The following is a 12,942-nucleotide window of genomic DNA, read 5'->3' as shown; positions in this document are numbered from 1 at the left end:
CAGCGTTAGTGACATTGACAGCTGAGCGGCCACAACAAACGGTAACTTCGCACAATAATAATGGTTTTTTTACCGCTCTAAATAAGCAATTATATGTATAATATTAAGTTTATTTCATAGATAAATATTTAGATCGAGTTGCATCATTATTTATTTCAGAAGTTTTAAGAAGAGGTTCATTTTATTGGCCATATATCATGCAAAAGAATCTCAAACGCGTTGTTGGTGCACTATAAAAGGAGTTTTTAGGTTTCTTGTATTAAGGAAAATTCAAAATGAAATTGGTGAGTTTATTATTTAATTTCTTACAGCTCAACTATCTCTTAGTTCCTAGTAAAATGAAATGTTATTGAATTATTGGCCAAATTTCCATTACTTTGTCTTAGTGCATCTTCAACGGCTTATATTGTTTATGAGAAGGTTGGTGCTATAGGTAAACGCGCTGTGCGTTTGTTACAGTATTGTTTGAGCAGTGACGCAGCAAAGCCTTGCTTTGTGCTGTCATTCAAGGAGCTGATGATAATGCTGGACTGTGGGTTATCTGCACACTCCATACTGAGTTTCTTACCATTGCCGCCGGTGCCCAGCACCCGCCTCGCCTCCCTGCCCAACTACACCCCACCACATGTTAACGATCCTCTTCTGGAAGGGGTAAGAAAGCCCCTACCTACATTAAAATTTAAGTGTAATAATTTAAGATTATGTTGCTTTCTCTTTATTCTAAGTTCATAAACTTGTTACATTTAAAAAACACCTAGTTTTGGGTTTTACATAGGTTCAAACAAACCTAACAGTAAGAAATTTCAATAAAGAAATAACAATGCTAGTAAATTTTATGATTAGTACTTGCAGTATGGATTCATAAATGATGCCATGCTTTTGCATATATCATCAACCTGACACTTAAGATTTTTTGGCATTAATAGGAACTAAAAGAATGCTGCGGGCGAGTATTTGTGGACAGCATTCCAGAGTTCTGTCCACCACTGGACAAAGTAGTGGATTTCTCTCAGCTAGATGTAATTCTCATCTCCAATTATACCTGTATGATGGCACTGCCTTTTATCACCGAAGACACAGGCTTCAAGGGGCAGGTGTATGCCACGGAGCCTACCCTGCAAATCGGAAGGTAAGTATTATGGAATTGGGGGCAACACATATCAGTGGCAAGCAGTTTGTACAGAGCACTTGGTGCTTGTGCGGTGCAGGTTCTACCTGGAGGAGCTCAGCGCGTGGCTGGCCGCGGCCGGTGGCACCGGCGCAGCGGCGCGGCGCTGGAAGGAGCTGTTGCACGTGCTACCCGCGCCTTTGGCACATGCGGCGCGCCCGCGCGCTTGGCGCCGCCTCTACGGGCCTGCAGCTCTAGCCCGGGCGCTGGCACGCGTGCGCGTCGTAGGCTACGACGAGCGCGTGCCGTTGTACGGGGCGCTAGACGCTACTCCCGTCAGCTCCGGCTTCTGCCTGGGCTCCGCCAACTGGGTGCTACGCACGCCGCACGAAAAGTTTGCCTACGTCAGCGGCTCCAGCACGCTCACCACGCACCCGCGCCCTATCAACCAGGCGGCGTTGCGCGGCGCCGACGTGCTACTGCTGGCCGCGCTCACGCAGACCCCGGCGCACAACCCTGACCACATGCTGGGAGACCTGTGCGTGCACGCGGCTGTCACGCTGCGCGGCGGCGGCTCCGTGCTGTTACCCGTGTACCCGTCGGGCGTGCTGTACGACCTGCTAGAGTGCCTTTCGGCGCACCTGGAGGGCGCGGGGCTGGCGCACGTGCCGCTGTACGTGGTGTCGCCGGTGGCCGACTCCTCGCTAGCGTACAGTAACATCCTGGCGGAGTGGGTGTCGGCCGGCAAGCAGGCGCGCGTCTACGTGCCCGACGAGCCATTCCCGCACGCAGCGTTGGCCCGCGCTGGCCGGCTGCGCCACGCGCGCTCCCTGCACGACGACGCCTTCAGCGCCGACTTCCGACAGCCATGCGTCGTCTTCTGCGGACACCCCAGCCTACGCTTCGGCGCCGCCGTGCACCTTGTTGAGCTGTGGGCCAACAACCCCGCGCACGCCGTCATCTTCACCGGCAAGTGCTCCCCGTGCTATCAAACGTTCACACCGCCCAAACGACACCACAGCCACAGAACTTTTCTTTTCGACATTGTTTGCAATGCATATCGAAAAATGTTTCTCACGTATAGCTTTCAGAAACCGTCTTATTAATTCAATATACCCATGACAGATTAATTGATGATGACAGATTTCTAATGAATTTATTTCTTGTGCGCCGGAAGAAACATTTTCACATTAAGTACTCTCGTGTTTAAAGTTGTAAATGTTTCCTCTCACGTGCGCTCATTTTTCTCTTCATATTTGATCTTTTTTTTTTCTTTGTAGCTTGTTGTAAACATTTCATGTAAATGTTTATTCACCTACAAAGGAACACGTAACAGAAGCATTAATGATCTGGCTAATTTTAATATATTTTTAACTTATGTGCACAGCCTGGTGTTTCTTAATAAATTGATAGTTGTCTCCATTACTCTTTGAGATATTTTGGGCGTCAATGCTACATCGTGGTATATCTATTCACAGAGCCAGACTTCCCGTATCTGGAAGCCCTAGCGCCATTTCAGCCGCTGAGCATGAAGGCGTTCCACTGTCCGATCGACACGTCGCTTAACTACGCGCAAGCCAACAAGCTGGTGCGCGAGCTGAGGCCGCGCGAGCTGGCGCTGCCCGAGCAGTACGCGGCACCCACGGGCGGCGCTGCAGGTGCGGGGGCGGCTGCTGGGGCGGGGTCGACGGCGGGCACGCGGCCGCACGTGATCGCCGACGTGCCCGTGGCGGTAATACGGCGCGGAGCGGCGCGCCAGCTAGCCGTGAAGCGAAGGTGTGCGCGCGGGCTGGTGTGCGGCGCCTTGGCGGCCAGCGCGGCGCCACGCGAACTACGCGGCGGGCTGCGAGGCGCTCCGCTGGCCGCAGCGCTCACGCTGCGGGACGCGCGCCTGGAGCTGGTGGCGCCGGACGCGCGCGTGGCGCCGGCGGGCGTGGCGCTGGGTGCGCCCGACGTTGCGGCGCTGCTGCGCGAGCTGGCGCGCGAGGGACTGGGCGAAGCGCGCGTGGAGGCGGGCGCGGACGGCTGCATCGTGCACCTGCCGCGCCACGACACGCTGCTGCACGTCGAGCGTCACGCAACTCATGTCTTCTGCGAGGGTCGTGCCGACGTGCGCCAGGCGCTGCGCCGCGCGATCACCGCCTGCACGCCGCACGTCTAGTGCACCCGCATGCCCACTCCTAAATAAACCCTCGCCAACACCACTAGCGTCGTTTCATTCACACCTGCAAACTGTCGCCACGGCGCACGTTCCTCGCCGCGACCCGTAGTAGAAGAGTTCGGCGGACCGACGGGGGAAGGTAGGGTTTGAACAATAAAACGACGGAATTAGAGTTAATACAGCATTTATATCATAAATAAATATTTAACACTTAAGAAGTAATGATAAAAGAGCTAAGTACAGGGACCGGGCGCGCGGACGCTCGTCTAGCTCCAGAACATTACGCGGACAGTAGAGACCACAAATTTTACAACAAAATTCAACCCGAGCGCGGTGCGGCCACGCACTAAGTTGCCACGCACTCGCGTATAGAAGGGCAGCGCGGACCGACGGGGGCGAGCTTACGTAATTGTGCGTGGGGCGGCCGGGCGCCTAGGCATTGAGGTCGAGGTCGGCGAAGAGGTCGCCACGCGTGGCCACGGTGAGCGCGTAGTGCGAGTTAAGCTGGTACAGGAGCTCGCGCTCGTCCAGCATCTCGAGCGCCTCGACACGCGCGCGGTCCTCGTCGGGCAGTGCGCGCCACACGGTGTCCATGTCCCACGAGCGCACGTTGTCGAAGCCCGCTTCGCGCAGGCGCTGCTCCTGCGCGGCCGGTGAGCGGCAGTGGCGCTCGCCGGCCAGCTCGCAGCCCCGCGCGCTCAAGTTGCGCAGCATCACCTCACCGAACTTGTCGGCCAGGTTGCACTGTTCGTACAGTAGCAGTACGCATCGCGGGAAAGCCTGTGCCAGGTGCTCCAGGAGCGCGCGCGCCGCGTCGGGCCGCAGGTACACCAGCACGCACTCGGCCAGCAAGAGCGCGGGCGCCTCGCGCGTTGCGCCGCCCGCCTCCAACTTCCGCCGCACCTCGTTCAAGCAGCGCAAGTCGCAACCCAACAGATGGTATCCATCCGAGTGCAAATCGCCTGACCGAATCATCACCTCCCCATCTGCCAATACAATGCCAATAAACATTATTAAACTACTGCCTGAAGTATGCCCACGCCATTTACCCAGAAGGCGAGTCTATGTAATTTTAGTGTCAGTTGTGCATTATAATGTAGAGACCAATAAAAACTTTAAATAAAAGCCAATTGAATTTTTTAAGGTCGTATTATTAGTTTCCTGTTTTCACATTCCCTGTTCCTGGTGTGCGTTGACAAGATAGCAAGTCAGAGTTTTCTATGCCTACTCAGGTGACAAATATCACTTGATTCTCAACAAAAGGAACATAACAGAGTGAGAGGTCTCTGTGGAAATTAAGTGTTGTGCTGATCGAAGCCTCAAGACAACCTCAACACAATGTTCATATACCCCCCCTTAATAAAATGTTACATTTGTTTTTTTAAATATGTCTTTAAATATGTATTTTATTTATTTAAGTTACATTTAAAAAAAGAGGGAATATGGAATATAAACATTTGGGATGAAGGCTGTACATGAGGATACTCCTCAAAAAATTATCATATTATATTGTTCTTACCTTCATTACAGATCTTCTCAAGCAGCTGCTTGTTTCTTTTGATTATGTGAGATTTCTTTGCTGTTACCGACGGGAAGTCTAGTTCAATAAAGTTTCCAACAGCCTGTGTTGTATCTTTCAACCTCCAATACAGTGTGTCAAACCCACAGCCCAAGTTGATGATCTGGCACTTAGTGCCACAGCGCTGCAGGCCAAAACAATTATGTAATGATTCAGCTACTGAGTATCTAAACCTGATGTGGAAGAAATTATATTCTAAAAATATTTACATTACAAATTCTGTACTTTTCACTTTAAACTGAATTCTTTTTTGGCCCACTCGATTTGCTAGCAACCAGCACTTTTAACTTGAAATCCGTAGTATACAACAAAGAAGTATTTTGAGTGCAGTCCTTGCAATTAGAAATATCCCAGTACAAATCAGTAAAGATAGAGAGAGGGCTACTCGTTTAATACAGCGCGCCCCTGCCGAATGTAATCAAAGTGTTTTAGCAGGTTTTAACATCTCTAATGATAGACCCCGGCTTACCAATGAAAAAGTGAAAGTAAATAATATTAGACAATATAAATAAATAAAACGAGATGGAATGTTCGCTGTTCAGTGCACGGGTGAGAATGTGAACACACCTCTAGAAATTGGTGGATGAACATCTCCATGGCCTTAACGCGCGCGTAGTAGCCGCGGTTGATCTCTGGCGCTTTCCTGTCGGCGCGCTTCGCGAAGTGCGCGATGTAGTCGTCCTTCCAGTAGCCGAGCTCCACCGCGCAGCGCTTGCACTCCGTCGCGTCCGTGTTGGTGGCGATGATGGCCTCGTCCTCAGCGCTCCACGACATTATCTTGTTCATCTTCGTGCTTCGTAGCGCGCTCGCTAACTGTGCCCGGTATTAAAATACCATAACGCTTTTCTATTCCAAAACAAACAGGGCTGGTTTCCACAGATTACTTTTGGCGAAAACTGTTTAATCAAAATATTTTTCTCAGCGCAGAGTTCATCTTCTAAAATAATGTGACATTGACACTGACAGACAATTTAATTTCACAGATTGCGTTACGTTTATATTATCCCTGCGTAAGGCTAGCGCGGCGGCAGCGACGGCACATGGCTTGTCATGTTGTGCTGGAGACATTGTATTTTGACTAATATTTTTAATTTCTTGGCACAGTCGCTACTAAAATAAATCTGTTCATAATGACCTGGCAAGTGCCGATACAGACGTCAAATAAACTAATGTCATTGTCAAAGACCATCGATATGTTTGTTTGTTATTGTTAGGATTTTATTATAAAATTTAAGCTCTAAACAGCAATATTCGTGGATGAATTAAATGTCCCTGAAACAAACAACATGTCGTCGAATAATTTGCCAGTAATTATAGTCAGCGCTGCTGACAATGCTGCAGCTGACAAGATTATATCAGGTACACGTAATAAATCTTTTGTAAATAATTTGGTAATAAAAATAAAACTATATTATAGTTCTAAAGGAGCCTCGCTTGCAGATCTCGTAGATAATCCTGTTGCCGACAATTCAAAGGAGGCTGGGAGCGAGCGCGTATGGCGGCTGCAGAACAAGTACTACGAGGCCGACGTGCGCCTGCTGCCGTGCCCCGATGGGCCCGCCGACGCGCTCCCGGCCGTAACCGCCGACGCACATGTCATTTATCTCACAGAAAGCGAAGTGAGAATAGATATATACAATCATTCAATATAACAGTTCAGTGCAATAGCAGAATGTTAAACAATGTTTTGAGCCCCCACAGAAATGATTAAAAGTATATGTTCATATAAATAAACTTAAATTGTTTACATCCTGATACTTGACATCTCTTGTCTGTCTTTCCCATTTTGAAAAGAATTTTATTGACCCAGACTTCTTTCAAAATTGACCCAACACCCAACGGTAATATTGATTGAGCTGCAAAAATGTTCAACAAGGGCCAGCAGTCCATAAGTTTGACACGCGTAATTTACGCCATTGTAAAACAATGTTTTTTAATTTATACAAAATTTTAAATATCATGCAAACTATGTTTATTATAAATATATTGAGAGATTAATAAATTATTATAAATAAGGCTTGATAATTTTTGAGATTTGGCTAGCATTGAACTGTTAGGACATCAGTAATAACCCTGTCAATACTGTACCAGATCAGTTCTTATCTTAAATGGCAAGCCAAATCGGACATAAGTATACAGTATACTTCTAACAGAAAGAACTGAGAAGTATGCATGGCCCCCTGATTATAAATGGAGCAATAGTATTGTAGTCTAGATTAAACAAGGTAACTGCTTAAAAATGTGCTTGTATATTATTAATTATCAATCATTATTTTTATTTATTAATCAAAGTCTGTGTTGTCGGTGTGGAGGGCGAGCGCACGGCGGGGGCACGTGTAGAGCGTGCCGCGGGCTCACTGCGGCGCGGCGCCGTGCGCCTGGCATTGCTAGATGCCACGCAACCCACTGGTGAGTGCGGCACCCACACCCATAAGCGCCTTAACTTGTGCAATTATTTTTTAATTTTTTGCCAATAGACAAAAAATTATCCCATACCACATATCAAGGCCTCCAAATGAAGTCTCTCCTTAGGCATGTGTGAATGGAATCCTATCCTAAGTGAGACTGTTGGGAGGCCTGAAATCTGTTTACACTATGTCGGATTGTTTTATTAAAACCCTACACTGAGCCTGTCAGACTCATCATTATAACAATTTTACTCATCACACATCTGCAGAGACTGCCGCTCACTCGGCCTCGCTATCTTGGAGGAGAAAAGAGCAGCGTGACCAGCGCACGGTTACCGAGCTTCCAATATTTGTTACGTGGCCACCACTTGTCTCGTTCACATTTACGTGGATTTTATTTGAGTCGTCATGTGGTAGACGACATTTAAAAAGAAACCCGCACAATTCCGTAGATTGGTTTTGAACCGCGACATCACAGTAACATGCTCGTGCAGAGGCCATGCTGACGTGGGGGCTGCGCGCTCGCTACGAGGTGGTGGCGCTGCACGAGGCTGCGGAGCCGGGCGAGGCAGGGCTGGAGCGCGCGCGTGCCGCGCTGCACGCGCATGTTTGGCCCGGCTTGCGACGCAGCGGCGCCGGCGCCTGCCCGCTCGGTACGTGTCGCGGAGTGCCACGGGGTGTTTAAGGCTCAAACAGTCAGCTCATCGTGCTAAGCGCGCTCTTGCTTTCTTCAGACGACGAGGACTCGTCGGAGGGCGAAGGCGTGGATCAGGACGAGGAGGGCGAGGAGGAGCGCGCGGTGGAACGCGCGGAAGCGTTCGCAGAAGCGCTGGGCGTACTGGCCGCGCTGGCAGGCGAGCTGCGCGCCGAGCCGCACGACGACCTGCGCCGTGCGCGCGCCGAACAGCTCGTGGCCGCCTTCTGCCGCACGCTGGAGCGGGACGCGCGCGCACGCCGCGCCTGAGCGCACCTGCCCACGCCGTCGCACTCGCTTTTAGATAACACCGGCACGACACGGCTCATACGTTGACTCGTTACAGCATTATTACTCAAAATAAACAACTGTTTTACCGTTATGACTTTTTTGAAGTTACGCTTGTGGTAGGGACACACCGTTAGTAATGATGGCGTCGTTTGCCGGCGGGTTCTGTCCCCTGTTCTGTTTGTAAGCCTCTGTTTGAACCACGACGGTCTCACAGAAGTCGACCACTACACGCCAATAACCTGTCCAGCATCGCCGTCACGACTGTGAGCAGGGAAAGATATATTTATATTATATGACTGATAAACCAATCTCCCTTGCATCGCATTGTAACTTGCACGAGTCGTTGTGCTTCAACTTGTGGCGTCCGCGGCCGGAGCCCCGGCCGAGGAAATGAAACGCGCGCAGTCAGTTCGATGAGTTTATTGGTCGGTATACAAAGATACAAAGTGTCGGATGTGCGGCCGGCGCGGCACAGACTAACATTATTATCTCTTTGGACGACAACATGTAAATACAATGTATGCTCTCCACACATGAATTGCTCTAACAAACATAATATTACCGATATTTCAACGTAACGAAGCGAACGCAACGCGCCCGCGCAACAAAACAACAGGACTCCGCGCGGCGGCGAAAACAACTTTTAAAATATTTAACGAATAACGCACATCACAGACTCCGTAACATAATACTGCAGGTAGCGTCCAGCAGGACACCGGCGCCCGCCCGCCCGCCCTTTTAATATCATTATCATCATTACATATAAATTTAATAACTACCGATCACACAACTTTATGGTTAATTCGTAGCACCGCAAACTATAATTACTCAGTAGTGGACAACGCGCCTGTGCGTGTGTGTGTGTGCGTGAATGTGTGTTAGTGAGCGCACTGTGCGCGCGCACCCGCGGCGACACCTCCTCACCTCGAGTGCGCAAGTAGCGGAATGACGTCGCCATCATGTTGGTTAATGTTCAATAAGCTGCAACGAGTGTTAGTGTGGGGGGCGCTAGGAGGAGGCGGTGGCGGGCGCTGCGGGGGAGACGGGGCAGGCGTCGGGGTCGGCGGCCGGCGCCTCGTCGGGCGGCAGCAGCGCCGCGAAGTACTGGTGCGCGAGGCGCGCCACGTACTGCTGGTGCGCGGCGCGCGCGGGCCACCAGCCCTCCAGGAAGCCGATGTGGCCGCCTCGCGCCGTCACACACAGCGCGACGCGCTCGCAGCAGGCCGCCTCGCGCAGCGGCAGCGCTGCGGACACACGCACAATAAATTACGCTGATGATTACCTACAACATAGCGGTACTATAAAATTGCAGCAATGTAAGCAGATGAACATGTCAAATAATAGTTAATGAGCGATTTGAATAATCAGGATGTACGAGCAGGACAGACCGCGGAGGACACGTCAACGAAGACGCGCTCCTCGATAATTGGATTAAATACAAGACAAGAATATTTGTAATAGAATGGAAATGGAAATAGACAGTTACTTTTGCTGTATCGAGATACTTTAACATTATAATACGATTCGGTTCCGATTCTGCTGGGCGGTATGTCTCACTTTGATGTCACTGGATGCACTTGGTTTGCTCTCCGAAGATAAGTCAGTTTGATAAATGCCCGGTCCCAGGCGGCCGTCGTACAGACATTTCTAATCTACGAAGCGGCAGTGTTTGACCAGAGGGCGAGGTCGGAACAAAGTTTTACGTCTAAGACAACCTGAGTGAAAATATTAAATTGCAAAAGTGCATCAGCTGTCACAATGTGCTGACACAAGCTACCCGGCGGTGCATGCGCACGGTCCGCTGTTATCATCCACTCGACAACTGTTGTTGAGTTGAATTGGACGGCAGGGTTTCCGGGGCATATCTCTCCGATTGTTTATGCAACGTACCTAACACCCGAAAAGTTACATGAGGTCAAGTTTGGGGTGTGAGTGATAATGCTGGGGTGCGCGCGGACTGACCGTCGAGCGGCTGGAAGGGGTCGTCGGCGGCGCAGAGGCACAATAGTGGGCGGCGCACGGCCAGCAGGCGCGCGCGCAGCGAAGCGGCGCGGTAGTAAGCGTCGGGCGAGGCGAACCCGAAATGCGGCGCGGTGAAGGCGGCGTCAAAGGCGCGCAGCGAGCGGCAGCCACGCACGCGCGCCTCGCAGGCAGGGAGACGCGCGCGCACCGTGCCGCGCAGCCGCCGCGCCATGTGCCACGACAAAGCTGCGTTCAGCCCCCAGCGCTCCATGCACTGCGACCCCTTCTCCACGTCCAGTGGCGACGACACTACAAGCGCCGCCACCAGCTGCGCGCGCTCGCCACACTCCGCCAGATAGCGGCCCAGCAACAGCCCGCCCAGTGACACGCCCGCCGCCACAACGGGCGCGCCGCGCGCCGCCACTGCCGCCACTACCTCCGCCACGTCCTCGTGGCTCACGGCCGAGTACAGGCGCGGCGTGCTCAGCGGCAACCCGCCCTGCCCGCGGTTGTTGAATACCACCAGCGCGGCCCGCAGCCGGCGCGCGGCGCCCGCCAGACACCGCACGTACTCCGCGCTGGCGTCGCCGTTCAGCCCGGGCAGCACGAGCAGCACGGCACGCGCCTCTCCCTCGCCCTCCCGCTCTAGCCAGTCCAGCGCCACCTGCCCGCCGTCCGACAGCTGCAGCACTTCCCTGTTCATTATTTACTATTCACATCACACAACTCACACAGAAATTGCTTAGTAAACACTCGAGAACTGATAACATGGTCACAGTAGCAGCCACCAGAACCAGTGTTTGCACACCTCCAGCAACACTTCTCCAACATTATTGCATGAGTACTATAGTGTGACTAGTGCATAAGAATGCATGAAGCCTTAGACAACAAGTTATGATATGTTAATGTAACTAACTAAACCAGATAAACTTTAAAATAAAATTGTTAGTTAAATATATTTACATTAGTACTATCTAAGGGTCCCAATCCCAGAAATTCTTGAATGTAATAATCCACACAAAAATGTTTCTAGCAGAGTATGTATACACAACACAACCTATTGTCTTATGCCAAGGAGTGAAGATCCTGTTGCTCACCGACAACATAACAATTACAATTTTAATACATACAGCAGCTATAAGGCGAGCTAGAAATTTTATTTTGGCAAGATTATAGCAAACAAAACACAAAAAGGAACAAAATACTGTGCTATTACATAATTTTACATGTCTTACAACAACCTAATGTTAAAAAAATATACAAGCTATTAATAGGGAGAAGTTAGATTTTAGCATTTTTTTAATTTAACATAAGTTTTGACTTATATAAATGTTTTATATGGAGAATTTTAACTATGATTATTATTTAACGAAATGAGTAATTAATTATCCTTTTATCTAGAAAATAGTTTTTGACTCACTTGCTCAAAAATACTACATAAATGTCCTATAAACAAAGCATGCCTGAAACCCCATCAGACATAAGGGTCGCGGGGGCGGCGATTTGCGAGATGGTACGTGCTTGAGCAGGCCTACCGTCGGAAGCGCAGCGGCGGCAGCAGCAGCGAGCGCAGTACGGAGCCCAGCACGGTCTGCAGCCGCGACTCCACGCACCACGGCGTGGGCCAGTAATACTCGCTTAAGATGGGTACGCGCTCCTCCAGTAGCTGCCGGAACTCGCCCTTGCGGCAAATTAATATAGGTTTCTAGAACGTCCAGAACACACTGTTTAGTCACCGAATGCGCCGGAAGTGGCCGCGCCACCGTCATATCGCAAATCGACGGATAATGCATTGTACCTTGACTGCCTCCACGAGATAATATGTCAAGTATAATACCGACAGCGACGCGCACACCAGCACCTCCTTCTTTACCTCCCAGAAATATGTAAACATTTCTACCTTTTTGCTTAAATATATATACAATTAACAGTTATAAAATAAAATCAACATTTTTAACAAAAAAATCTGTACAAAGATGTTTACACTTTCACGTCATTTCTAGGAATGTCATCCTGTTGTCATGGACATCATGTCACTGAATTCGCAACAGTTATGTCACATCTAAATTCAGAAGTTAAAACGTTTGGAAACAACTTAGATTTTTCGAAAAAATTGTGAATCGTCGACATATCGTTGAAATAATATCTCATCGTAGATGTTATAACAAAAGCTTCAAATTAGAGGAACCTATAGGTTTAATTATTAATAGTGATTTAAATAAAAGTTTGTTCATGACCGGCTTGAACTATCAGTGATAAGTATATTTGAATGTGCGAAATCGCCTGTTCTCCTTCCACTTTGCTCGCTATTCAGAGATTCTATAACTATATTATATTTGTATTCTATAACGATAGCAGTATTCGAATAGATCAATGACAAATGTCGGTATTTTTATCCGTAGACACAGTGAACAAGGATATAAGATAGAAAACGTCTCCGACCCTCCGAATCTCTTATTTTCTAATACATTTACAATTTTGTAAACGGTCTAGAAATCATAAGATTAAATATGTCTAGAAGTAAAAAGAAGTTAACTGATAAATGGTTCCATTCGGAACGCTATTACGGGATGCTTGTAATGACAAAGTTATATGGTTACACCTGTACTACAGTCGCACGGTGTGTGAGTGGCTCGTTGTGGCGACGTTTATTAACGCAGTGCATTTTAGGCGTTACTTGAAGTTTGTCGTCTATCAATAAGACGATTATTGTCCCTCGTTTCGTTAAAGTTTTGCGTT

At 49.3% G+C, this 12,942-nt stretch overlaps 4 protein-coding genes across 4 annotated transcripts; 2 read left to right on the top strand and 2 right to left on the bottom strand.

The window, feature by feature from the left end:
- Nucleotides 1–4,391, top strand: IntS9 (integrator complex subunit 9). The gene is made up of 6 exons (XM_068770277.1): nucleotides 1–41; nucleotides 160–284; nucleotides 460–651; nucleotides 927–1,129; nucleotides 1,209–2,077; nucleotides 2,587–4,391. Exons 2-6 carry the CDS (start codon nucleotides 276–278, stop codon nucleotides 3,267–3,269), a joined length of 1,956 nt encoding a protein of 651 aa, XP_068626378.1. The 5' UTR covers nucleotides 1–41; nucleotides 160–275; the 3' UTR covers nucleotides 3,270–4,391.
- LOC137926615 (leucine carboxyl methyltransferase 1) lies at nucleotides 3,448–6,049 on the bottom strand. Its single transcript, XM_068770281.1, has 3 exons — nucleotides 5,416–6,049; nucleotides 4,789–4,972; nucleotides 3,448–4,255 (listed from the first exon to the last, which is right to left on the bottom strand). The coding sequence occupies exons 1-3, from the start codon at nucleotides 5,632–5,634 to the stop codon at nucleotides 3,702–3,704; spliced, it is 957 nt and encodes a 318-aa protein (XP_068626382.1). The 5' UTR covers nucleotides 5,635–6,049; the 3' UTR covers nucleotides 3,448–3,701.
- LOC137926616 (uncharacterized) lies at nucleotides 6,014–8,332 on the top strand. The gene is made up of 5 exons (XM_068770282.1): nucleotides 6,014–6,207; nucleotides 6,289–6,467; nucleotides 7,161–7,257; nucleotides 7,751–7,909; nucleotides 7,991–8,332. Exons 1-5 carry the CDS (start codon nucleotides 6,135–6,137, stop codon nucleotides 8,218–8,220), a joined length of 738 nt encoding a protein of 245 aa, XP_068626383.1. The 5' UTR covers nucleotides 6,014–6,134; the 3' UTR covers nucleotides 8,221–8,332.
- Nucleotides 8,333–8,646: 314 nt separating this feature from the next.
- Nucleotides 8,647–12,220, bottom strand: Hydr1 (phospholipase Hydr1). The gene is made up of 4 exons (XM_068770279.1): nucleotides 12,002–12,220; nucleotides 11,739–11,908; nucleotides 10,204–10,898; nucleotides 8,647–9,485 (listed from the first exon to the last, which is right to left on the bottom strand). Exons 1-4 carry the CDS (start codon nucleotides 12,095–12,097, stop codon nucleotides 9,250–9,252), a joined length of 1,197 nt encoding a protein of 398 aa, XP_068626380.1. The 5' UTR covers nucleotides 12,098–12,220; the 3' UTR covers nucleotides 8,647–9,249.
- Between the last annotated feature and the right edge of the window lie 722 nt (nucleotides 12,221–12,942).

The sequence above is a fragment of the Battus philenor genome, unplaced genomic scaffold (assembly GCF_028537555.1).
Source record: "Battus philenor isolate CCGP_79_NKW_IND1 unplaced genomic scaffold, ilBatPhil1.0.hap1 SCAF_3, whole genome shotgun sequence".
In the NCBI taxonomy this organism is placed as follows: domain Eukaryota; kingdom Metazoa; phylum Arthropoda; class Insecta; order Lepidoptera; family Papilionidae; genus Battus; species Battus philenor.
This window is presented reverse-complemented; position numbering and strand designations above follow the sequence as displayed.